Source organism: Ciconia boyciana, chromosome 34 (assembly GCF_034638445.1).
Source record: "Ciconia boyciana chromosome 34, ASM3463844v1, whole genome shotgun sequence".
NCBI classification, from domain to species: Eukaryota; Metazoa; Chordata; class Aves; order Ciconiiformes; family Ciconiidae; genus Ciconia; species Ciconia boyciana.
In genome coordinates this window covers 926,192-951,420 of record NC_132967.1, presented here as the reverse complement: position 1 = coordinate 951,420, position 25,229 = coordinate 926,192, and the positions used below count along the sequence as shown (strand labels likewise).

General features: G+C 71.4%; 2 protein-coding genes across 2 annotated transcripts in view; both read right to left on the bottom strand.

Annotated features, from left to right (window-relative positions):
* Positions 1–16,393, bottom strand: part of FLNA (filamin A) — a 29,533-nt gene extending 13,140 nt beyond the window's left edge. The window contains 27 exon segments of the mRNA XM_072848975.1: positions 403–573; positions 668–828; positions 1,318–1,480; positions 1,558–1,731; positions 1,805–2,402; positions 2,990–3,252; positions 3,885–4,002; positions 4,229–4,398; positions 4,490–4,580; positions 4,668–4,828; positions 4,967–5,090; positions 5,182–5,325; positions 5,753–5,866; positions 5,948–6,141; positions 6,700–6,836; positions 7,049–7,139; positions 7,142–7,171; positions 7,395–7,532; positions 8,469–8,669; positions 8,886–9,048; positions 9,306–9,383; positions 9,618–9,736; positions 10,102–10,249; positions 10,359–10,456; positions 11,450–11,698; positions 13,568–14,000; positions 16,181–16,393. Of these exon segments, the coding sequence (XP_072705076.1) occupies positions 403–573; positions 668–828; positions 1,318–1,480; positions 1,558–1,731; positions 1,805–2,402; positions 2,990–3,252; positions 3,885–4,002; positions 4,229–4,398; positions 4,490–4,580; positions 4,668–4,828; positions 4,967–5,090; positions 5,182–5,325; positions 5,753–5,866; positions 5,948–6,141; positions 6,700–6,836; positions 7,049–7,139; positions 7,142–7,171; positions 7,395–7,532; positions 8,469–8,669; positions 8,886–9,048; positions 9,306–9,383; positions 9,618–9,736; positions 10,102–10,249; positions 10,359–10,456; positions 11,450–11,698; positions 13,568–13,922 (4,453 nt within the window). The 5' untranslated portion in view covers positions 13,923–14,000; positions 16,181–16,393.
* A 2,889-nt stretch (positions 16,394–19,282) lies between these two features.
* Positions 19,283–22,188, bottom strand: HAUS7 (HAUS augmin like complex subunit 7). Its single transcript, XM_072849025.1, has 8 exons — positions 22,055–22,188; positions 21,742–21,857; positions 21,597–21,664; positions 21,453–21,514; positions 21,023–21,154; positions 20,572–20,784; positions 19,668–19,747; positions 19,283–19,463 (listed from the first exon to the last, which is right to left on the bottom strand). The coding sequence occupies exons 1-8, from the start codon at positions 22,094–22,096 to the stop codon at positions 19,283–19,285; spliced, it is 894 nt and encodes a 297-aa protein (XP_072705126.1). The 5' UTR covers positions 22,097–22,188.
* Positions 22,189–25,229: the final 3,041 nt, after the last annotated feature.

The window sequence follows — 25,229 nt, the reverse complement described above, 5'->3', positions numbered from 1 at the left end:
GTGCAACACCCCAAGAGCCTGCGGCGCTCCGCGGGGCGCCCCAAGACCCTACAGGGTGCCCCGAGACCCCCTGTAGAGCCCTGTGGGGCACCCCGAGACCTTGTAACATCCCGTGAAGTGCCCCGAGACTCCCTGTAACGTCCCACGGGACACCCCAAGAGCCCACAGGACCCCACGGCACCCTAAGACCTCCCAGGGGTGTTCCGAGGCCCCATAGGGCACCCCAAGAGCCGTTACAGGGCAGCCCGAGGGGTGCACCAGGACCCCCCCCACCCTGACACAACACAGCACCCGTGGGGCACCCTTTATACCAGATACCCGTCTCCCTTGGATCAGGGGTACCCCAAATGCCCCCCAGCCCCAAAGCAGGGGTACCCCAAACCCCCTGTGCCCCCCACTGACCTTTGGGGCCCTGAACCTTAACGTCCAGGGGGGCGACGCCGGCCTTGCTGGTGTCGACGGTGAAGGTCTGGGGCACGTTGGCTCGCACGACGCCCGGCGTCAGCCCCGGCCCCGCGCACTTCACCTTGGACGAGTCCACCACGTCCGTCACCGGCACCTTGAAGGGGCTCCCTGGACAGGGCAGGGGGACACGTGAGCGGGTGGGGGGGCGACACGGCTGCCTCCCTCGCGCCGCTGCCCCCCTGGGGCCCCCCCGAGCGCTCACCGGGGACCTGGTGGCCGCCGTAGGTGACGTTGAGGCTGTAGGTGCCCGGCTCGTAGGGGACGTACTCCACTGAGCAGCTCCCGTCCTTGTTGTCGGTGCAGGACATCTTGGCCTCCGAGGGACCCTCCACCGCCAGGCCCAGGCCCCCCGTGCCGGCACCCCTGGGGCGGGGGGAGCACGGGGGTCAGGTGGGGCACCCCAAAACCCCGGTCCCATCCTTGATGGTACCAGGGGGAAGGAGGCTTAGGGGCTCTGGGAGGAGCATTTAGGATACAGGGACATTTGGGGGGGACTAGGAAGAGAAAGACTCTGGGTATGAAGAGACTTGGGGTACGGGGATGATTTAGGGGGCACAGAGGAAAGGATTTGGGGTACGGGGCTGTTTCAGGGGACACCGGGAGAAGGGGTCAGGCTGGGAAAGTGTATTTAAGGTGCTTACGGGCAGATTTGGGGCACCCACGATGGATTTCAGGGGTGTGAGGAGGAAGATTTGGGGTGCTAGGAGGGTGCAGGGGACCGGGGAGGGGGGTTTCAGCACCAAGGGGGAATTTGGGGTACAGGGGTGCTCGTGACGAGTGCTGGGGGCCCTAGGAGATGAGATGGGGTGGGGGCTCAGGGGGGTGGGTGGGTTGGAGGGTTTGGGGTCTCACCGGGTCTCCACGGTGAACTTGTTGGGCTGGTTGGTGGTGCCGCTCTGGATGCCGGGGCCGTGGACGCGGACGCGTGCCGGGTCGCAGCCCTCGGTGACGGGCACGCGGAAGGGGCTGTGCGGCACCGGGCTGCCGGCGTAGTTCACCTCCACCGTGTGCACGCCTGGCAGGGGGACGGCGGGGACGTCACCCCGAGGCCGCGGGCGCCGCCCCCCTCCCCACGCACGCCCCGCGCCTCACCCTCCTCGTAGGGCGTGTACTCCACGTGGTAGGTGCCGTCACCCCGGTCCTCCACGAAGGTCTCGGTGACGTTCCCCGAGGGGTTGGACACCCGCGTCTTCACGTGGGGGCCCCCGGCTTTGCTCAGCGCCCGGGCGTCCACGTCAAACTCCGTCACTGCCTCCCTGAACACGCCTGGGGGCACGGCGAGGGGGGGTGTCAGGCGGCCGCACCCCCCGCGGCCCCATGCCCGCAGCCCCGCACTTACCCTTGCCCTCCACGCCAGGCCCGTAGACCTTGACGCCGGCGGTGTCGACGGCGGGCTCCACCCGGACCTTGCTGGGGAAGTGCGGCACGGGCTGCCCGCCGTACTCCACGGTGATGGTGTAGACGCCGGGGCTGAGCGGGGTGTAGGCGATGGTGTAGGTGCCGTCGCCGTTGTCCTCCACCCGCACCTCGGCGCGGGCGCCCGCCTCCGAGGCGATGCCGATGGTCAGCTCGGCCGTGCCGGCCCGGCTGCAGTCCACGCGGAAGTGGCCGGGCTGCCCGGCCGTGGCACCCTCCAGCCCCGGCCCCGAGCACGTCACCTTGGAGGCGTCGAAGGGGGCGCGGATGGGGGCGCGGAAGGGCGAGCCGGGCACGTGGGCGCCGGCAAAGAGGATGTTGATGTTGTAGTCGCCGGGCTCGGTGGGCAGGTAGGAGACGGAGCAGGTGCCGTCGCCGTTGTCCAGGCACTCGATCTTGGCCTCGCAGGGGCCCTCCACAGTCAGCCCCAGGCCCCCCGTGCCAGCCCCCTTGGTGTCGATGGTGAAGGGGGCCGGCACCCCGGCCAGCCCCCCCTGCAGCCCTGGCCCGAAGGCGCGCACCTGCGGGGAGAGCGGCCGCTGCGCTGGGGGGCGGGGGGGGCCTTGCCGGGGAGCCCCCGGATCTCGGGGTCACCCTCCTCCCCGGGGACATCCCCTTGGAGGGGAGCCGTGGCACCGGGGGCTCCCAGGGGTCTGCTCTTACTGGGGACCCCCGTCATGGGGGACACGCTCTTACTGGGACCCCCCAGCACCACCAAGCAGCTCTTATCGGGGTCCCCCATCACCAGGGATGCTCCCTCACTACAGACACCCAACCCTTAGGGACTCCTGTAAACAGGGACACCCCCTTCCTGGGGACCCTGACCCTCCTTATTGGGGTCCCCCAGCCTGTGGGGACCCCCATCACCAGGGACACTCCCTCACTGTGGATCCCCCCAACCCTTAGGGACCCCTGTAGCAGGGGGACCCCCTTACGGGGGGACCCCAATCACCCTTACTGGGGCCCTCCCAGCTCCTGGGGACCCCCCCCAGCCCCCTGGAGACACCCCCGTACCGGGCTCCCCATCCCAAAGGCAGACCCACGGGGCCAAGTCCCCAGGACCCCAGTCCCATCGGGACACCCCCCCATCGCAGGGGGCCGGACCCACCTTGGAGGGGTCGGTGGGGGGCACAGCCTCGACGGGGAAGGGGCTGCCGGGGACGGGGACGCCGTCGTAGGTGACCTCCACCTGGTAGGGCCCCTCCTCGCGGGGGATGAAGCGCACCAGGCTGTTCTCAGGGCTCAGCCCCGGCTCCACCGTGCAGGGCACCGCCTTGCGCGAGGGGCCCGTGATCTTCGCCCCCACCTTGCCCTGGCCCCCGGCGCCCTTGGACTTCACCGTGAACTCCTGGTCCTTGCCCACCTCCAGCTCTGCGGGGGCACCCACGCGCTGCAGGGGGCTGCACCCCAAAAGGGGGGCTCCCCCTGCCAAAGAAACCCTGCCCCCAAAATAAACACCCCCAAACACCCCCCCCCGAAATAAACACCCTCTCAAACAACATCCCCAAACCCCCCCAAATAAACACCCTCCAAAAAAACACCCCCAAACCCCCACCCCCAAAAAACCACCCCCAAAATAAACACCCTCCAAAAAACACCTCCAAACCCCCCAAATAAACACCCCCAAAAACCACCCCCAAAAAACCACCCCCCAAAAAACCACCCTCCAAAAACCACCCTCCAAATAAACACCCTCCAAATAAACACCCTCCAAACCCCCACCCCCAAAACAACACTCCCAACCCCCACCCCAAATAAACACCCTCCAAAAACACCCCCAAAGCCCCCACCCCAAACCCTCTCTGGGGAGGAGCCCCCCAAACCCCCACCCCCAAGCAGGCCCCCCCCCAATTGCCCCCCATCTCCCAGTCTGCCCCCAGCCCTATGGGGTGCCTGATACCCCCCAAAGGTTGTCCCCAAATTGCCCCTGGCTTCCCCCTGCCCCTGCCCCAAAAGCCCCCCAGCCCCATTCCCAGGGCAGCTCCCCGCCGCCCCCGCCGTACTGTCGTCCAGGCCGGAGATCTTGATCTTGCCCAGGTCGAGGCTGGGGGCCACCCCGACGGTGAAGGGGCTCTTGGGGATGTGGTCGCCCCCGTAGGTCACCGCCACCCCCAAATTACCCTGGGGGGGAGAGGGGAGGGCTGTGGGGGTGCCCCAGGCCAGGGTCGGGGGGTCACGGCCCCCCCACGCTGCACGGGGGGGGCCATTTGGGGGGGGGTTGGGGTGTCCGCATTACAACACGAGCGGGCATTTCAAGTTAGGGCTGCCAGGTTTTTGGGGTGCCCCACCCCGCTGCCTGCTGGGGAGGGGGTATTCGGGGGGTGCAGGGCTTGGGGTCCCCCGTTACCTGCTGCAGGGGGGTGTACTTGACGGTGTGGGTGCCGTCGTGGTTGTCGATCACCTCCAGGTCCCGCGCAGCCTCGCCCTTCCCGGGCCCCGTCACCTGCACGTCCAGGGGGGCCCGGCCCCCCGCCTTGGCGTTCACCGTGAAGTGGGTGGGCTTCCCCAGCTCCACACCTGCCGGGGGGACCCGGGGAGGGTCAGGGGGGGGCCCGCCAAATCCCTGTGGGGGGCCCCCAGGGACCCTCCTGCCACCCCCCCAACTCACCGGAGCGGCTGAGGCCGGGTCCCTCCGCCTTCACCTTGCTGGCGTCGTGCGAGGGGTCGACCTTGATCCGGATGGGGCTGGTGGGGGTGGCCTGCGGGGAGGGACCCCAAAATCAGCCCCCTGCACCCCAAGAGCCCTCGTGCCCCCCCCCGCCCCCCCCCGGCCCCCCCAGGCCCACCTGGTCAGCGAAGAGCACCATGATGGTGTAGGCGCCGGGGCCGCGGGGGGTGTAGCGCACGGTGAAGGTGTCGTTGTCGTTGCGGATGATGTCGAAGTCGATGTCGGCCTCGGCCGGGCCCACCACCCCCGGGGCGCACTTGATCCCGATGCTCACGTCCCCTGGGGGGGCCCGGGTGGGAGGGGGGGGGGTGTGTCAGCCCCCCCCAACCCCCCCCCCAGGGACCCTCCGGTGCCCACAGGCACCCTCCTGTCGCCCCGCAGACGCCCTCCTGCCCGCCCCAGCCCCCCCAGGCTCACCCTGCCCGGCCTCGGTGCAGTCCACGGTGAAGTAGGTGGGCTCGTGGGCCTTGAGCCCCGTCTTGGCCACGCCGGGGCCGTAGACCTTCACCTTGTGGGGGTGGCTGCCGGCCCCCACGCCCACCTGCGGTTTGGGGGGGGTGGGGGTCAGGCCCGCTGCCCCCCCAGGCAGCCAGGACCACCCCCCCCACCCCGGTTTTGGGGACCCCCCTCACCCGGAAGGGGCTCTGGGGGATGTTCACGCCGCCCCAGGACACCATGGCCGTGTGCTTGAGGGGCTTCTTGGGGACGTAGGAGCAGCTGTAGGTGCCGTTGCCGTTGTCCTTGACGGAGACGTCCACGGGGTTGCCCTCTGCGTCCTGGGGGGGGGCACGGGGGGTCAGCACCCCCAAAACCCACCCTGTGACCCCCAAATCCAGCCACATCCCCTTCTCCACAGCTGGGCCTCCAAATCCGCCCCACGTCCCCTCAGCACCACCGCCCCCATGCTGGGGCTCCCAAATCCTCCCGATATCCCCCCAAAAGCACCTTGTATCGCAGCCTAACTGGGGCTGCACCCCCAAATCCCCCCCCAGCACCCCAATCCACCCCGCAGCCCCCCCAGATCCCCCTCGTGCCACCTCCCCTGTGCCTGGGCTCCCAAATCCTTCTAAAACCACATAACCCCCCCAGATCCGCCCCGTGCCCCATCCTACCCAGGACGGTTCTCCCCAAACCCACCCACAGTCCCCCCGTGCCACCTCCCACCCAGGTGGCACCCCAAACCCCTCCCCTGCCCCCCCTCACCTGCATCTGCACTTTGAGGGGTCCCTTCCCCCCGTTTTTGGCGTCCACCGTGAACTCGGCAGGCTTGTTGATGGCCACCCCCGTCTTCTCCAGCCCCGGCCCGTGGGCTTTGACCTGAGGAGGGGGAGGCAGAGGGGTTACAGGGGTCCCCTGGGCGCTGGGGGGGGCCCGGGGGGGTCCGCGGGGGTCCCCCACCTTCTCGGGGAAGGAGTCCCGGGGCGCGGGGCGGATGTCGGCCATGAAGGGGCTGCGGCGGATGTCCTCGTTGTCGCAGAGGACGTGGACGGCGTAGGCGCCCGGCTCCTGGGGCCAGTACCGCACGTCGCAGGAGCCGTCCCCCCGGTCATCGCACTCGATCTTGGCCTGCGAGGGCCCCTCCACCGAGAAGCCTGGGGGGGGGGGGGGTCGGGGGGGTCAGGGGCACCCCGAAACTGCCCCGGGGGTCCCCAAAGAGCAACCGCCCCAGGGGCGCAGAGCCCCACGGCGGCCATCGGCACCCTGACATCACCGGGACACAGATCCCGGTGAGGGGCTACGGAGACCCTCTGGAGAGCCCAAAGGCCCCCCAGACACCCCCAAATCCCCAGAGGAGCCCTGGAGCCCCTCAGAGACCCCAGAGCTCCTCCAGAACACCCCAAAATCCCCAGCAGTGCCCCAGAGGCCCCTCAGACATCCCAGCCCCCCCAACAGAACCCCAAAGGGGCCCCTGAGAGATCCCAAAGTCCCCCAGGACACCCCAAACCCCCCGGAGGCCCCCAGTAGCCCCCCAGGATCCCACAATACCCCCTGGGGCCCCAGAGCCCCCCAGTGCTCCCCCAGCCCCCAAGGCATACCAAAGCCCCCAGAAGGATCCCCAGGAAGACCCCATGCTCCCCAACCCCCCAGCAATGCTCCCCAGCAGCCCCTGCAGGTCCCCGCCCCCCGGGGCCCCAAACCCCCACCCTCACCGAGGGTGCCGACGTCGTCCCCAATGGCCTCCACCACGAAGTCGGCCGACTTGCCCACGACGCCGCCCTCCAGGCCGGGCCCCCAGGCCCGCACCTTCTGGCTGCCGCTTTCGGGGGACACCTTCACCTCGAAGGGGCTGGGGGGGCGGGCAAAAGGGGGGAGGGTGTCGGGGCAGGGCCCTGCTGTGGGCACAGCCCCCAAAACGGCCCCCACTCTGCAACAACCCCCAAAACAGCCCGGCCCCCGACACGGCTCCAGCCCCGGCACCGAGGATGGCAGCCCGTGATGGCGGCTGGCTCCCGGGCTGGGGGAGCCCCTCGCTGCCCCCCGTCCCCCCCCAGCGCTCACCTGCGGGGGATGTGCTGTCCCCCCCAGGTCACCGTCACCGTGTAGGTCCCCGGCGCGGTGGGGAAGTACTCGAAGCCAAAGACGCCATCCCCAGGTCCTTCTGCTTCACCGCCTCCGTGCCCTCTGCGGGGCACGCATCAGGGGCGCCCCAAAACCCAGGCGCCCCAAAACCCCAGATTCCCCCGAAGCCTTAGGGACCCCCAAAACCCCAGGAACCCCAACATCCCCTTGAGTAGGGGGTAAGGGCTGTGCCCAGGGCCCCCAATCCCCCCGGGGTGCTCCCAACCCCCCCAGGGCCCCCCCCCAACTCCCCCTGCGGCCCCCCAAAGGGAACCCCCGGACTCACTGGGGCCCTTGACGGTGACTTTGAGCTCCCCGCTGCCAGCCCCCTTCGTGTAGACCTTGAAATCCGCCGTCTCCTTCACCCGCAGCCCCTTGGGCTGCAGCCCCCGCCCCACGGCACGGCACGCCGAGGGGTTGCAGGCTGTGGAGAGAGAGTCAGGGGGGGCCCTGCCAGCCGGGGACCCCCAAAACCCTCCCCGGGGTACACGCTGGGGGAGGGGGGAATCCCATGTCCCAGGGGGACCCCAAAAGCCACCCTGAGGGCAGGGGCCGCAGGGGAAGGAGGGGGAGAGGCATCGGGGGCAGCGCCCCACACAATGTGGGGGGAATGCTGCGGGGACAGAGGGCCCCAGGCGTCTGGGGGACCCCCAAACCCGCATGGGGGCACACGCTACGGGGAGAGGGTCCGACAAGGGCCCGGGCAGCCAGGGGGACCCCCCAGCTCATGCTGGGGCACGTGCTGTGGGGAGGGACCCAGGCGTCCAGGGGCACCCCAAAGGGCACTGTGGGAGTGGGGGGGGAAGGAGGGACCCAGGCGTCCGGGAGCACCCCCCGTGCCCCCCCGTACCGTCAGCGGGTCACCCGCGAGGACCCCGGCCGGCGCTTCCCGGACAGACGGGCAGAAGGAGCAGGACAGGCGGAGAGAGACAGAGCAGAGTCACGGGGGGCCGAGACCCCCCTGCAGCGACAGCCCCGGGCCCCCCACGTGGGGGGCAGAGACCCCCCCACAAGGGCCCGGGGTGGGCAGAAGCACAGAGACTCCCCCGAGTTGGGGGGCAGAAGCACAGAGACCCCCCCCGAGCTGGGAAGGACAGAGACCCCCCAGCTCGGAGGGAAGGAGAACGCAGAGCCCCTAGCGTGGGGGCAGGACAGAGACCCCCAAGTTGGGGGTGGGGGGACAGAGACCCCAAGTTTAGGGGGAGACAGAGACCCCCACGTTGGAGGGACAGAGGTCCCCGAGCTGGGAAGGACAGAGACCCCCGAGTCGGGGGGACAGGAGGACAGAGACCCCCAAGCCAGGGGAGGACAGAGACCCCCAGCCTGGGGGGCGGAGGGCCAGGCGGCCCCCAGGGCTCACCCTGCCCCACGGTGACGCTGAAGGGGCTCTTGGGGATGGGGGCTCCCCCGAAGGCCACGTGGATGGCGTGGGGCCCCTCGGCCGTGGGGCGGTAGGTGCAGCGGTAGGTGCCGTCCCCACGGGCCTCCAGCGTCGGCTCTACCGTCCCCCGGCGCCCGCTGGGGTCCACGATGGAGACCTCCACCTCGCCCGGCCCCGCGCCTGCCGGCGGCGGCGAGCGCGTCACCGGGGAGAACGGGGAGGCACCCGCCGCCCCCCACGCCGCGGCGGCCGGCACCCGACCCCCGCCCCAAGGGGGACGCGTCCCCTCCCGCTCGCCCTGCCCCACGTCACGGCCCAGCCAATCCCCCCGAATCCCCCGGGGCCCCATTCCCTCCAGCCTCCCCACGCCCCCCCTCGGAGCCCCCCGGGGCGCACCGGCGGTGAAGATCTCGAAGTAGGTGTTCTTGTTGGCCACGTTGCCCAGGGGCTCGATGCCGGGCCCCTGCGCCGAGACCCGTCCGGCATCGCCCGCCGCCCGCCCCACCTGCACCTCGAAGGGGCTCTTGGCGATGTGCTGCCCCGCAAAGAGCACCGTCACCTGTGGGGGGGACCCCGAAATACGGTCAGGGGGGCGGAACCTCACCGGAGGCCCCAGAAACCTCACCGGAGGCCCCAAAACCACCCCGAGACCTCAAAAATATCTGTCTAGATCTCCAAAGGAAAAAAAAAAAAAAGCAGCACACCAGGAGCCAAAACAGCCCCAGAGCGGCCCCAAAATGCCTCAGAACCCCTCCAAAACGCCGCCCAGGTCCCCCAAGTCCCCACGCAAAGGCCGCCCCATCCCTCCGACCCCACCTTGTGCACGCCGGTGACTTTGGGGACGTAGGAGACGGAGAACGTCCGGTTCTTGTCGTTGTTGGCCACCACTTTAGCCTACGGAGGCGGGGGAGTCGAGGTGTGAGACCCCCTGGGGGCCCCTGAAAGCCCCGCAGCCCCCCCAGGACCCCCCCAAGGCCCCTCGAAACCCCACAGGCACCCGCCTCCCACCCCCAGAGCCCCCTCCCAGCTCACGGACCCCCCGTTCCCAAACCAGCCACCGGGCACGCGCTCCTCCAGGTGCGCTGGGACGTCCCCGTCGCTCACAGCCCCCCCGGCCCCCGTGCCCACCTCCTCGCGGTGCCCGGCGGGGTCCTCCACGTACACCAGCACGTCCCCCTGCCCCGCGCTGATCGTCTCCACCGTGAACTCGGCCCGTTGCTTCACCATGTTCCCCGTGGGCTCGATACCTGCGGGACCCACCATCAGCCCACAGGGGCCCCGGCCCCACCCCACGGGGGCCCCAGCCCCATCGCGGTCTCAGCCCCACAGCCTATGGGAACAAGGGAGTCCCGCAGATCTATAGGGCCGGGAATCGGCTCCATAGGGACGGTGAAACGCCCCGAATCTATCGGTAACCCCAACCCACAGGGCATCGCCCCCAGCTCTGGAAGGAACAGGGGGTCCCCCAGACGTACAGAGCAGGGTCCCCCCACGTCTGCAGGGAACGGGGTCCAGCCCCACAGCGTCATGAAAACCAGCGGCCCCAGAGCAGTCAGGGATCGGGAGGGGACGGGGGGTCCCGCAGCCCCGCGGGGAAGGGGCCCCCCCTCACCGGGGCCATAGGCTCGGGCCTTCTTGGGGTTGAGTTTGGGGCGCAGGGGGGCCCCCGGCTTGAGCTTGGCCTTGGGGAACTGCGACAGGTAGGTCATGACCGAGTGCTCATCCACGTTGGGGTCCACAATCTCCTCCGGGGTGATCACCTGGGGGGGGACACACGGGACGGGGGGTCACCGGGCTGCTCCCAGACACCTGGGTCCCCCCACCCCGCTCCCCTCAGAGGCTTTAGGCCCCCCGTGGCCCCCTGCCCACCTGGGGGATGCCCAGCCACTCGTCGGCCTGCTGCATGGCCTCCCGGGCGTTGTCCACGGGCTTGCTGGGGTCCCACGAGTCCCAGTCAGGACACAGCCCTGCGGGGGACGGGGCGCACGGTCACCGGCGGCGGCAGGGGGGTACGGCTTCCCTCCTGCCCCCATCTCACCCCCCGCGTCCCCATGTGCCACTAGGGCTACTCCACATTGTCTCTGTGCACCCCAGGGCCACCCCACACCCCCCCGGGGCCACTCCCTGTGTCCCTGCGTACCCCCATGTCCCCGTGCACCCCCAGGGCCACCCTGCCAAATCCCCACATGCCCCTACACACCCCCAGGGCCACCCCCCGGGTCCCTGCATGCCCTGAGGGCCATCTCCCATGTCCCCACACACCCCCAGAGCCACCCCCTGTGTCCCCACGCAGCCCCAGAGCCACCCTGTTGAGTCCCTGCACGTCCCCATGCACCCCAGGGCCACCTCCCTCTGTCCTCTTACACTCCGAGTGCCACCCCTGCGTCCCCACACATCCCCAAAGCCACCCCTGTGCCCCCTTGCACCCCAGGGCCACCCCGCTGTGTCCCTGCATGCCCCGAGGGCCATCACCCATGTCTCCATGCAGCCCCAGAGCTGTCTCCCACACCCTCGTGCACCCCGGGGCCACCTCCCATGTCCCCATGTGTCCCTGGAGCCACCTCTCTGCATCCTCTTACACCCCCAGGGCCACCCTGCTGCGTCCCTGCATGCCTCTCGGGCCACCACCCACATCCCCGTGCACCCCAGGGCCACCTCCCTGCGTCCCCACACCCCCCCGAGGGCCACCACCCACATCCCTGTGCACCCCAGGGCCACCCCCACGTCCCCACACGCCCACAGAGCCACCTCCCTGCGTCCCCACACCCCCCCAAGGGCCATCACCCACATCCCCGTGCACCGCAGGGCCGCTCCCATGTCCCTCTTGCACCCCCAGAGCTACCTCCCACATCCTCATCCACCGCCAGGGCCACCCCCCCGTCCCTGCACACCTCCAGGGCCATCACCCAGATCCTCGCGCGCCCCAGAGCCACCTCCCCGCGTCCCCCGCGTCCCCTCACCGGGCGCGCAGCTGTCGACGAGGGCGCCCAGGGCCCGGCCGCTCTGCCAGTCCTTGCTGAAGTTGGTGATGGGGAGCTGGGGCAGGCGGTTCTGGATCCAGCCCAGCAGGCGCTGCTTGGGCGTCTGCCGCTTGGCCTCCTCCTCATCCTCCTCGTCCCACATGGGCATGGAGATGGAGTAGTGCAGGATCAGCGTCCAGATCAGCCCCAGGATCAGCTTCAGGTTCCCGTCCACGATGGCCTTGCTGTCTGCGGGGGGGGGGGAGGCACGGGGGCTCAGACTCCCGCGGGGCCCCGGGACACCACGGCACCCTCAGGGGGACGGGAACCCAGCGGGGGACCCACCCAGGATGTGGCAGGGGGTGCGAGGACGCGGTGCCACACCGTGGGCGGGGGGACAGGGCGCCGTACGTCCACGCCGCAGGGCAGGACGCGCGGGCCACGCAGGGACACGGCACCCATGGGTGAGAGGGAGGGAGCCCGGACGCCTGGGTCCCCATCGTGGGGCGAGGGGGACAAGAGACCCCAGGGGGATGCCCGGGTCCCCGCTGGCGGTTTGGGGGGGTCACAGAGGGTACCCAGACGCCCGGGTCCCCATTAGTGGTTTGGGGGTGTCACAGTGGGTGCCCGGACGCTGGGTCCCCGCTGGCGGTTTGGGGGGGGTCACAGTGGGTGCCCAGATGCCCAGGTCCCCATTAGTGGTTTGGGGGTCACAGTGGGTGCCTGGACTCCCGGGTCCCCATTAGTGGTTTGGGGGGTCACAGTGGGTGCCCGGACTCCCGGGTCCCTGTTAGTGGTTTGGGGGGGTCGCAGTGGGTGCTCGGACGCTGGGTCCCCATTAGTGGTTTGGGGAGGTCACAGTGGGTGCCCGGACTCCCGGGTCCCTGTTAGTGGTTTGGGGGGTTGCAGTGGGTGCTCGGACGCTGGGTCCCCATTAGTGGTTTGGGGGGGGTCACAGTGGGTGCCCGGACTCCCGGGTCCCCGTTAGTGGTTTGGGGGGGTCACAGTGGGTGCCCGGACTCCCGGGTCCCTGTTAGTGGTTTGGGGGTGTCGCAGTGGGTGCTCGGACGCTGGGTCCCCGCTGGCGGTTTGGGGGGGTAAGGGAGGGTGCCCGGACGCCCCGGTCCCCCGCCCCGCGGGAGGGGGGTGAGGGGGAGGGAGGCGCTGCGGGGTGGGGGAGGGGGCCCCAGGCCCCGCCCCCGGCCCCACCCCCCGCTCCAGCATTTTTTGGCCTTATATGGGCTCGGGCACCAGCGAGGCCCCGCCCTGCCGGCGCCCCCCACGCCCCCCGCGGCCCCACGGAGCCCCCCGGGCGCTCTCGGGACCCCGGCACCCCCAGCCGCACGGCAGGGCCGGTCCCGGTGGGGATGAGCAAGCCCCACGCGGGGCCCCGGGGCGGGCGGGGCCCGGAGCCGCCCGCAATCTGTGCCCGCAGGATGTGGGGAGCCGCAGGGCGAGGCCCCGGCCCCCCCCCCCGCCCCGGCCCCACCCCCGGCGGGACGCGGGCCCCGGGCGGCCCAGCGCCCCCGCATTCCGGGGAGGGCGGGCCGCCCCCGCCTTTGTTAGGGGGTCGATGGGGCCCCACAGGGGTCTCCGGAGGGGGCCTCCCTCAGGGGGGCCACGAGGCCCACGAGAGGTCTCCCAGAAGGGGGACTCATGGCGGGGCGGGGGGCTCCCAAAAGGGGAGGGTCTCCAAGGCCTGCCGTTGGGGGGCCTCTCCAAGGCATCCCACTGCAGGGGGGGCGCTCCGGGAAGGGCTTCCCCCCCAAAGCATTCCGTTCGGGGGTCCCCAAAGGCCACGGGGGCTCTGAGGGGGCGGGGTCCCCAAAGGCAGCCCTCGGCTACGGGGGCTCTGGGGAGGGGGTCTCCCAACCGTCCCATTAGCGGGGCTCTCCCCAGAGGGGGGGCTGCGGGGAGGGAGGTCCCGGATGGGCCCCCTTCGGGGGGCTCCGCAAAGGCAGCCCGTTACTACGGGGATCGGGGCTCCCCGAAGGCAGCCCGCTACTACGGGGGCTCCGGGGGGGGGGGGGGGGGCAGCGCAGCCGCCCCGTCCGAGGGACTCCCCAAGGGCAGCCGATCGCCAGGGGGGCCGGGGCCCCCCGCCGCCCCCCGCCTCACCGATGGAGACCAGCTTGATGTTCTCCCTCTCGAGGAACTCGAGGGCCACCGAGACGTTCTCCAGCTGCATCTGGCGGAAGGTGGGGCGGGCGTTGTACTTGCGGCCCATCTTCTTCTGGCTCAGCACCTCCAGCAGCGCGATCAGGCGCAGCCCGTCGCCCAGGTCGGTCTGCAGGTTGCCCACCCGCTTCTGCACGCACTTGAGGTGCTCGTTGCACCAGCGGGTGAAGGTGTTCTGCTGGATGCGCTTCCAGGGCGCGTCCTCCGCCAGGTCCTTCTCGGTGGCCGGCATCTCCCCGTCCGCCTCGCCGCGGGACGACGCCTCCTGCGCCCGGGCCCGGCCGGCCGCGCTCATCCCTTTAGCGGGGGGGCGGCGGGGGGCGGCGGGGCGGGGCGGGGCGGCGCCTGCGCCCGGCTCGGGGCGGGGGCGCACCTGCGGGGAGAGGGGCGTCGGGGGCGTCGGGGGCGCCCCCGGGACCCCCCTCGGGGCACCCCCCCCCTCGGCGCACCCCGACGGGGCGACACCCACACCGGGGACACCCCCCTCTGGGGACCCCTCGGCGCACCCCGACGCGGCGACACCTCCCCCGGGGGACAGCCGCACTGAGGGACCCCCGCGGGGGACCCCTTGGGTGCACCCCGACGCGGGGACCCCCACGGTACATCCCAACATGGGGACTCCCCGCTGGGGGACACCCCCGTGCACCCCATACTGAGGGACCCCCTTGGTGCCCCCCGAAGTGGGGACCCCCACACCGGGGAACACCCCCGTCCACGCCTACCTCGGGACCCCCTTGCTGCACCCCTATTTAGAGACCCCCCGGTGCGCCCCTATTTAGGGGGCCCACCGCTGCACCCCTGCGTGGGGACCCCCACCCTGAGGGACCCCCTTGCTGCACCCCTATTTAGAGACCCCCCGCTGCACCCCTGCGTGGGGGTCCCCACATTGAGGGGACCCCCGCTGCACCCCTATAGGGGACCTCTACACTGAGGGACTCCTACGTGGGGACCCCCTCGCCAGACCCTGAGGCAGGGACCCACCATCGAACCCCTGCATCAGGACCCCCACATTGAGGGACCCCCCACATGGAGGGACCCCCTGATACGACCCCTATTTCGGGGACCCCTCCGATGCACCCCTACACCGGGACACCCCCATTGGGGGACCCCCTGGTGCACTCCTATTTATGGGACTCCCTCTACGAGGCCCCTATTTAGGGGACGCCCCGTGCACCCCTATCTTGGGCAGCCCCCCCTTTGGGACCCCCGGGGCACCCTAATTTGGGGAGAGCCCCGGCTCGCTCCCGCTCGGGATACGCCCCCCTCAGTCCCCAAACTGGGGGGGCGATGAGGGGCTGCCACGCCCTGCCACGCCCTGCCGTGCCCCCCGCACACCCCCACCGGGGACACCCCGCAGTCGGGGGGCCCTGGCACACCCCGACACGCCCCGTGGGGGTCTCAGACTCCTCAAAAAGCCCCCCCCCCCGCACCCCAAAGAGGGGTGGCCAGGAGGGTCCCCCGGACCCCCAGGGAGGGTCGCGCCCCCGCTGCAATCTCAAAGAGGGGTCCCCAGGTCCCCAAAGGGGTCCTCAGACCCAGAGAGGCTCCTCAGACCCCCCAAAAGGCCCCCCCCCCCGCTCCCCGGACATGGGGGTCCCCAGACCGACACAGGGGGGTCCCCCAGCCCCATTCAGGGGGGGTTCTCCTCACGACACCCCCGAGGGCTCCCTCAGAGGGTCCCCCGACCCCAAAAGAGGGGTCCCCCTTCTTCCCCCAACGTGGGGTCCCCAGCCCCTCGCAGGGGGGTCCCCCAGCCCCATTCGGAGGGGGTTCTCCTCACGACACCCCCGAGGGCTCCCTCAGGACCCCGCCGGACCCCCAAAACCGGGGTCCCCCACTGCTCTCCCCAGAGAGATCCCCAGCCCCTCGCAGGGGGGTCCCCCAGCCCCGTTCAGGGGGGGTTCTCCTCACGACACCCCCGAGGGCTCCCTCAGAGGGTCCCCCCGACCCCAAAAGAGGGGTCCCCCTTCTTCCCCCAACATGGGGTCCCCAGCCCCTCGCAGGGGGGTCCCCCAGCCCCGTTCAGGGGGGGTTCTCCTCACGACACGCCCGAGGGCTCCCTCAGAGGGTTCCCCCGACCCCAAAGAGGGGTCCCCCTTTCTCCCCCACAGAGAGACAGCCAGACCCTCGCAGGGGGTCCCCAGCCCCGTTCAGGGGGCGTTCTCCTCACGACACCCCCGAGGGCTCCCTCAGAGGGTCCCCCCGACCCCAAAGAGGGCTCCCCCACTGCTCTCCCCAGAGAGATCCCCAGCCCCTCGCAGAGGGGTTCCCCAGACCCATTCGGGGGGGGTTCTCCTCACGACAGCCCCGAGGGCTCCCTCAGAGGCTCCCCCGACCCCAAAAGAGGGGTCCCCCCCTTCCTCCCCCCACAGAGAGACAGCCAGCCCCTCGCAGGGGGGTCCCCCAGCCCCGTTCAGGGGGGGTTCTCCTCACGACACCCCCGAGGGCTCCCTCAGGAACCCCCCCCGGCCCCCAAAAGCGGGGCCCGTCCCCCCCGGGGGTGTTTCTCCCCACGCCCCCCCACCCCACGCCGCCCCGCAGCCCCGCGCTCACCGAGTCGGGGGTCGGCGGGAGCCGGGGCGCGGAGGAGCCGCAGCCGGGGCAGCCGGGCGGAGCAGCCGGGGCAGCGGGGGAGCCGCGGCCGGGGCAGCCGGGCGGAGCGGGCGGAGCAGCCGGGGAGCCGCGGCCGGGGCAGCCGGGCGGAGCGGGCGGAGCAGCCGGGCAGCGGGGGAGCCGCGGCCGCCGCGCGGGTGGCGGTTGCCGGGGGGGCGCGCGGCGCGCGCGGCGCCTTAATTGGTAACGGGCGGCGGGAGCCCCGCCCCCGCGGCGGGGGGCGAGAGGGGCGGGGGCCGGGGCGGGGGGCTGTGCAGAGGGGGACCTATAGGGACCCTATAAGGACCCCATGGTGCAGGACGGGCCTATGGAGAGGGGGACCTACAGGGACCCTATGGGGCGGGACGGGCCCTATGGAGAGGGGGACCTATAGGTACCCTATGGGGCGGGACAGGCCCTATGGAGAGGGGGACCTATAGGGACCCCATGGGGCAGGATGGGCCCTATGGAGAGGGGGACCTATAGGTACCCTATGGGGCAGGATGGGCCCTATGGAGAAGGATCCTATAGGGACCCTATGGGGTGGGATGGGCCTATGGAGAGGGGGACCTATAGGGACCCCATGGGGCAGGATGTGCCTATGGAGAAGGATCCTATAGGGACCCTATGGGGCGGGATGGGCCTATGGAGAGGGGGACCTATAGAGACCCCATGGGGTGGGATGGGCCCTAGGGAGAGGGGAACCTATAGGTACCCTATGGGGCGGGACAGGCCCTATGGAGAAGGATCCTATAGGGACCCTATGGGGCAGGATGGGCCTATGGAGAGGGGGACCTATAGGGACCCCATGGGGCAGGATGGGCCCTAGGGAGAGGGGAACCTATAAGGACCCCATGAGACAGTAAAGGGGCTTTACGGGGCCCTATGGACAAGGGGGGCCCATAGGGATGCCACGGGGCAGCAAAGGTGCTCTATGGAGAAGCAGCACCTATAGGATGCTACGGGTCAGCACGGGGGCCCATAGGGCAATAAAGAGGTCCTATGGTACCCTATGGAGAGGGAGACCCATAGGGCAGGGCAGGGGCTTCATAGGGCCCTATGGTGTATGGGGGGGCCCATAGGGACCCCATAGGGCAGTAAAGGGGCTCTATATCACCCTATGGGAAAGGAGAGCCCGTGGGAGATTCTATAGGGCAGAATTAGGGCCCTATGGGGTAGGGGGACCCATAGGGCAGCCCTGGGGCAGAACGGGGGCCCTATGGGGCAGGGGGGGGCCCACAGGGACCCTATAGGATACCAGGGAAGCCTATAGAGCCCTATGGGGCTGGGCCCCCCCGGCCCTTTGGGGTCAGGAAATGAGGCAGCGCCGGAAGTGGCTGCTCCAGCTGGGGCCTCCGATAGCACCGGGGGGGTCGTTACCGGGGGTCGTTATCGGGGGCACTCGTTACCGGGAGTCGTTATCGGGGGCGCTCGTTAGGGGTGACCTCTGCGGCAGGTCGTACTCGAAGCCCTGGCACGAGCATCCTCGCACACGCGCGTGCTCTCGCACGAGGATCCCAGCACGCGTGTTACGTGCCGGGCAGGGTGCCATGCTCCTCACACATGTGCAAACACACGTGTAACACCTGCGTGGGGCCTCGTGTCGCTCCCACACGTGCAAACAAACACACGTTACACGCCTGTGTCGGTCGTGTTGCTCCCATACCCACAAACACACGTTGCACACCTGTGCGGGGCTCCGTGGCACTCTCACACGTGCAAACACACGCTACGTGTCTGCGTGCCGGTCACGTTGCTCCCATATATGCAAACATACACATTACACGCCCGCGCATGGCACCGCCTTGCTCCCCTACGTGCAAACACGTTACACGCCTGTGGAGGCCGTCATGTTCTCCCACGTGCAAACACGCACGTTACACCTGTGTCGTGAGCCACGTGCCACACGGCTGTGTGGGCACCATGTCACTCCCCCACATACGAACACGCGTGTTACACAGCTGTGCGGGGCACTGTGGTCCTCCCGCACACGCAAACAGACGCGTTACACGCTAGTACAGGCACTGTGCTGCTCCCACATACGCAAACACGCATGCTACATCTCTGTGCAGGGGTCGTGTCCTTCTCACATGTACATGTACAAACACGTTACACACCTGCCTGGGCACCACGTCGCTCCCCCACACACAAACACATATGTTACACGTCTATGAAGGGTCACAACATGCCCACACATACAAGCACACGTTACATGTCTGTGCAGCAGTCATGTCCCACATGTACAAACACACGTTACACACCAGTACAGGCACCGTGTCACTCCCACGTATGCAGACACACGTCACATCTGTACACGGGTCACGTAGCTCCCACATGTACAAACACACGTGTTACACACCTGTGTGAGCACCATATTGCTCCCGCACATACAAACACACGTGTTACATATCTGTGCAGGGGTCGTGCCGCTCCCACACGTACAAACACGCATGTTACACACGTGTATGGACACCACGCCGCACGCACACGTGTTACACGCCTGCACAGGCCTCTCTGCGCATCGGGGGAAGCCCTGAACCCCGGGGGCGGTGGGGATGGGGGAACCGAGAGGAGCTGGGGGGTTTGGGGGCACAAGGCGCCCCGGGGGGGGCATTTCCCCCCCACCAGGGTTTTGGGGGGCCCCGGGGCTGGTACTTGCCCCCCCCCCCCCCAAGGGTTTTGGGGGCCGGGCTGGCTCCGTCCCGATGATCTCACCCCCGCAGGAATCTGGGGGGGGGCAGGGACATCATTGAGAAATAGCGGGTGGGGGCAGGGAGCCCCGGACGCCTGGGGCTGCTGTGGGGTGGGCCCCCCTTTCGCCCTGCCCCCCGGGCAGGAATTCGTCCCCCGGAGCTGAGTCACGGCGGGTTCGGTGTAAACACGGCCTGACCCTGGCGCTCCTTCCATATAGGGCCCGAAAACGCGCCGGCCCCCCTTCACCCCCGCCAAAAATAGAACCCAGGCGGCCGGGCGGCCCTCGGGACCCCTCTGCCCCACGGCGTATGCCGTGGGGAGGGGGGTCCCGAGGGGTCCCCCGGAGTCCCGTCCCTCATCCCCCCTTAATTAGTAGCAATTAACATCGTCTTCCACCTCTTTAATCCACTTATTGGGCCCCCCCCCCCCCCGCGGGGCAACGAACCCAGGCGCCCGGATGGGATGAAGGGGGGGGGGTGTCAGTCCTGGGGGGGCCCCCCAGCCTTGGGGACGTCCCCGAAGCGCTGCCGCAGGGTGGCCACCCGCGTCTCTGTGGGGAGGGGGGTTAGGGTGGGACCCCAAAAATGGGGACATCCCCCCCACCTGACAGAGACTCCCCTCAATCCTAGGGGTACCCCCAAAAGCTTGGAGACCCCGCAGCCTCCAAAGCTCCCAGCCCACCCCCCATACCAACAAAAGACCCCCAAACCCTCCCCAGCACCCCCAGCAGGGTTTTGGGGTGCCCCTCACTCACCCATTGCCCGGTGCCGGGCCCCCCGCCAGCCGTGTCACCTCTGCCGCCGTGTCACCCAGCTGGTCCACGGCCTCCAGGCTCTGGGGGGGGACACACAACAGAATGGGGGGGCCGTGGGGTGCCGGCAGCACCAGGACCCCCAAAACCCCGCCCATGGGGCACAGGGACCCCAACCCCTCCCAAGGGGAGCAAGGACCCCCAATCCCTTACAAGGAGCCCAGAGACCCCCAGTACCCCCACATAAGGCCCAGAGACCCCTAAGTGCTGCATGCCCCCCATGGGGCCCAGGGACCCCGACCCCCACCCCACATAGGGCCCAGGTCACCCCAGCCCCCGAGCACTTCTTTGGGACCCCCAGACGCCCCCAGCACCCCAAACCCTCCCTGTAGGGCCCAGGGACCCCAACACCCCTCTGCGGGGCCCTAATGCTGCCAGGACCCCCAGTCCCCTGTGGGACACATGGACCCCAAAACTTTCCTGTGGGGCACAGGGAACCCCCAACACCATGCAGGGTCCAGAATGCCCCCAAACACCCTCCCATGGGGCCCAGGGATCCCCACAACCCTTTATGGGACCGAGGGACCCCCACATCCTCCCCCATAGGGCCCAGGGATGCCCCCAACCCCTATGGGGTCCACAATGCCCCTCAACACCCTTCCATGGGGCCCAGGGACCCCCAACCCCCATGGGGTCCAGAATGCCCCCAACACCCTCCCATGGGGCCCAGGGACGCCCCAATACACTCCTATGGGGCCCAGGGATCCCTCCAAGCCCCTAGAGGGCGGAGAGACCCCCCACATCCTCCCCATAGGACAGAAGGACCCCCCAAACGACCCAACCCAAAACTGGTGCCTGGTGCCCCCCGAAACCGGCAGCCGTGGGGCGTCCCGGGCTGTGCCCCCACCTGCACGAGCTGCCGCAGGCCCCGCCAGACGGGGGGGGCCAGGGGGCCGCAGGGGGCGAGGACGGGGGGCTCCCCCGAGCCCAGGGGACCCCAGGGGTCCCGCAGCTCCGTCGCCCCAAAAGCCGTAGCCAGGGCGGCCAGGTCGCGCCCCGCCACCCCCAGGGCGGGCAGGACGGGGGGGGCCGGGCCCGGCGGCCCCCCCAGCTCGGGGCTCTGCAGAAGAGCGGCGTCAGGAGGGACCCGGGGCGAGGGGGGACCCCACGCCCCCTCCCCGGGAACCCCCGGCCTCACCTGCGCCTCCAGCAGCTCCAGGCGCTGCCGCGCTGCCCCCAGCGCCGCCTCCAGCTCCGGCCCCGAGGGCCGGGGTCTCCTGTGGGGGGGGCGGGGGGGGTTATCAGCGTGGGACCCCCGGGGAGCAGGGGAGGGAGGGCCCAGGGTCCCGCATACCGACGTGGGCGGGGGGCTGCCGTCGTCGTCGAAGGCGGGGAGCGGAGGGGGGGCCGGGGGGCTCAGGGCTGCCACCCCCTCGGGGGTCTCCAACACCTCGTGCAGGAAGCGGGCGGTGCGGTGCAGGGCGCTGCGCCTGGGGGCAAGGGGGCAGCCGGGGGCTGGGCGCCCCGGGGGGCTGGGGGTCCCGTGCCCCTGGGTCCCTACCTGCTCTTGGGGAGCCCCGTCCTCCTCCCCGGCGGGGGCCGCGTCCAGCAGGTCCCTGATGAACTCCAGCTGCTGCTCGGGGGGCCGTGCCCTGGGGGCGCAGGGGTGACCCCCGGCCCCCAAACCGCCCCCGTCCGCCCCCGGCCCCCAAACCACCCCCACGCCCCCGATCCCCCCGGCCCCCAAACCGCCCCCACGCCCCCGATCCCCCCCCCCCCGGCTCTCACCTCCACCAGCGCCACGTCGTCAGCCCGGCACAGCATCAGCTCCGCTCCCAGTTTGGCCAGTTCTGGAGGAGGACGAGCACTGGTTGAACTGGGAGGGAGGCGGCAGGGGCTGCCGGGGCGGGTTGTGGGGCGGGGGGCTCCTACCTCGAAGCCGGGCGTCCTTGGGGCCATCCTGGAGGGCGTCCAGGCGGGCGGCGAGGGGGGGGTGCACCCTGCGAGGGGCGGCGGGTGAGGAGGGGGCACGGGGGCGGGGTGGGGGTGGGGGACGGGGAGGCCCCCGCCGCGGTACCGGGAGCAGACCCACTCCAGCAGGGCCAGGCGGCGGGCCGAGGGGGTGCAGAGCAGCCGCAGGGCCTCGGCCGGCTCCAGCGGGACCAGCAGAGCGACGGCGGGACACGCCAGCGCCTGCGGGACGGCGGCGGTCAGGGACCCCGGGGGCGGCCGAGCTCCGCGGGGCTGCCACGGCCCGGCCCGGCCCGGCCCGGCCCCCCGGGGCCCTCCCTCGCCCCCCTGAGGTACCGGCCCCCTCCCTCGCCCGTGCCGGGGCACCGGGGCACCGGGCCCCCCCTCGCCCCGCTGAGGCAACCGGTCCCCGCCGCCACCTCGAGCCGCTCCAGCGTTGTTGCCGCCGCCGCCGCCGCCATTTCCCGCCCTGAGCGGCCGCCCCTCGCCGATTGGCCGCCGCCGCGCCGCCGCGCCCGCCGATTGGCCGACGAGGCCGGGCGGCCCCGCCCGCTGGGAGCGCGGCGCAGCGCCTGCGCGGTCCCCGCCCTGCCCTCCTCCCAGCCCCCCGCCCCGCCGGCTGCCATTGGCCAGCGCGCCCCCGCCGCGGCCAATCGGGGAACTTCCCGCCCTGCCGGCGGCAGGCGCGCCGCGCGCGCCGCGCCATTGGTGGCCGGCCGCGCGCCGGCTCCGCCTCTCTCTCCCTCCCGGCCAATAGGAGCGGGCGGAGCGGCGGCGTCTGCGCGGAGGGGTCCCGCCCCCGGAAGTGCTCGAACGGCGCCGGGGCCGCTGCCGCCGCCGCCGCCGCCTCCGGGTCCCCGCGGCCGCCGACGGGTGAGGCGGGGCCGGGCACGTGGGCGCGTGACGTCAGGGCCGGGCGGCGCGCGGTTGCTTGGCAACGGCGGGGCGGGGGGAGGGGGCTCGGGCGCGAGGCCGTCGCCGCGGAGCGGGGGGGGGTGGGGGTGGGGCGGTGAGGTTGGCGCCGCCGCGTGACGTCACCGCCAGGCAAGTAGCCTCCTCTCGTGACATCACCCACCGTCACGGCGCCGCCGTCGCGCGGGGGGCGGGTGACGCGGCGCGAGGTCACCGCCGCCCGGCGTGACGTCACACCCCCCCCGCAGGCCGCCATGGCGCTGGAGCCGGCGGAGGCGCGAGGGGCCTGGGCGGGCGGGGCCGAGGCCCGCGCCCGCTTCCGCGTCGCCCGCTTCATCATGGAGGCCGGTAAGCGCGCGGGGCGGCGGCGGCGGCATCGGCGGCGTCGCCGTCAGCGTCACCGGCATGGCGGTGACGTGGCGGTGACGCGGCGGTGACGCCGCAGGCGTGAAGCTGGGGCTGGGCTCGGTGGCCCTGGCCACGGCCTGCGCCGCCTTCCACCGCTTCGCCCGGGCGGTGGGCCCGGCCGCCCCCCACGACCCCCACCTGGTGGCCGCCGCCGCCCTCTTCCTGGCCGGGAAGGCCCAGGGGACCCCGCTGCGCGCCCGCGACGTCCTCAACGTGGCCCACAGGTACCGCGGGCGCCCCTAAAGCCCCCCGGGGCGCCCCCCTGCCCCCCCCCGGGGCGCCCCAAGACCCGCCACAGGCACCCCAGTCCTCCTGGTGCCCCCGGGGTGCCCCCGGCCCCACCCTGGACCCCCCGGGACCCCCCAAAACCCCACGGGGACGTCTCTGTACCCACCCCGGACCCCTGGGGCACCCCAGAATCTCCCCCGGGCAACCCCTGGACCCACCCTGGACCCCAGGACACCCCCAAACTCCCCCGGGCCATCCCCCTACCCCCTAGCCCCACCCTGGACCCCGGGACACCCCAAAACCCCTTGGGTCATCCCCGTACACCCCCAGCCCCACCCTGGACCCCCAAACTCCCCCGGGCCATCTCTGTACCCACCCTGGACCCCGGGACACCCCAAAACCCCTGGGTCATCCCCGTACACCCCCAGCCGCACCCTGGACCCCCAAACTCCCCCCGGGCCATTCCCGTGCCCCCCACCCCAGCCCCACCCTGGACGCCCAGGGCACCCCAAACCCCCTGGGCCATCCCGTGCCCACCCTGGACCCCGGGACACCCCAACCCCCCGAGGGCAGCCCCGCCCCAGCGGCCTGGCCGTGCCCCAGGTGCCTGCACCCGGGCAGCCCCCGGGGCTGGACGGGGGTTCTGGGGGCTGCGGGACAGCCTGCTGCAGTGCGAGCTGCTGCTGCTCCGCGTCCTGCGCTTCCGCGTCCCCGTCGCGCACCCCCACAAGGTGAGAGCCCCCGGCACCCACGGGACCCCCAAACACCCACAAGCTCCCGGGACCCCCCGGCACGCTGCAGCCCCATGGGGCCCTGGGGCACCTCTAGGACCCCCCTGGACCCCAAAGGCCCTGGGGGAACCCGTGGGACCCCCAGAGACCCCCTGGGCACCCCAAAGTCCTTGGGAGCACCTATGCCCCCCCCCCCCCGACCCCAAAGACGCTGGGAGCACCCATGGGACCCCCCCAACGACCTGGGTGGTTCTGGGAGCACCTCTGGGACCCCCAATGGGTGTGTGTCTCCCCCACGGCCTAGGGACCCCCCCCAGCCCTAGTGACACCCATGGGACCCCTTTCAGCCCTAGGGACACCCACGGGACCCTCTGGGACCAAGCCCCACGCCCTGGGGACACCCCTGGCACCCCCCAGCCCTCGGGACACCCATGGGACCCTCTGGGCCCCCTGCACACCCATGGGACACCTCCTCCCCCCCCCGGGGATGCCCTTGGGACCCCCCCAGCCCTCAGGACACCCATGGGACCCCCTGGGACCCCACATACACCCCTGGGCCCCCAGCCCTTGGGACACCCATGAGACCCCCTGGGACCCCACCCCCCCCATACCCTAAGGACCCCTCTCAGCCCTCGGGACGCCCTGGGGACACCCGCCCCTCCCCCCCCCCCAGCCCTCGGGGCCCCCCTGACGCCCGTCTCGCCCCAGTACCTGGTGCAGTACCTGCTGGCGCTGGGGCGCTGGGGGCGGCGGGGGCTGGGGCACCCGCGGGTGCCGGGGGTCTCCTGGGCGCTGGTGCGGGACGGGGCGGCGGGGGGGCTGGGGCTGCGCCACCCCCCCCAGCACCTGGCCGCCGCCGCCCTCCACCTGGCCCTGGCGCTCTGCGGCCGCCCCGCCCCCCCGGGGACCCCCCCGCCCTGGTGGCAGGGAAGGGGGGCCGGGGGCGGTGGGGGGGTCCCGGGGGCGCGGGGTGACGGGTGCTGCCCCCCCGCCCCCCCAGGTGCTGAGCCCCGGGCTGGGCCCCGAGGAGCTGGAGCAGATCCTGCGGGAGCTGCTGGGGCTCTACGGCCTCGACACCCAGGTGGGGGGCGAGCCCCCCCCCCCCCCGCCTGTGGAGGGACGGACGGACGGACGGACGGAGCCTCGCCCTCCCGTCAGGTGTTTAATCACCGCCGGCCCCCCGGGGGGGGGCCCCGCGCGAGCCCCCCAATAAATAATTACATACAGGAAACCCGAATAAATTAAAACGCCCCCCCCAAGCGGGGAGGGGGCACCCCCGGGCGGGAGCGGGCCCCCCCCCCCGCAGACAAACATG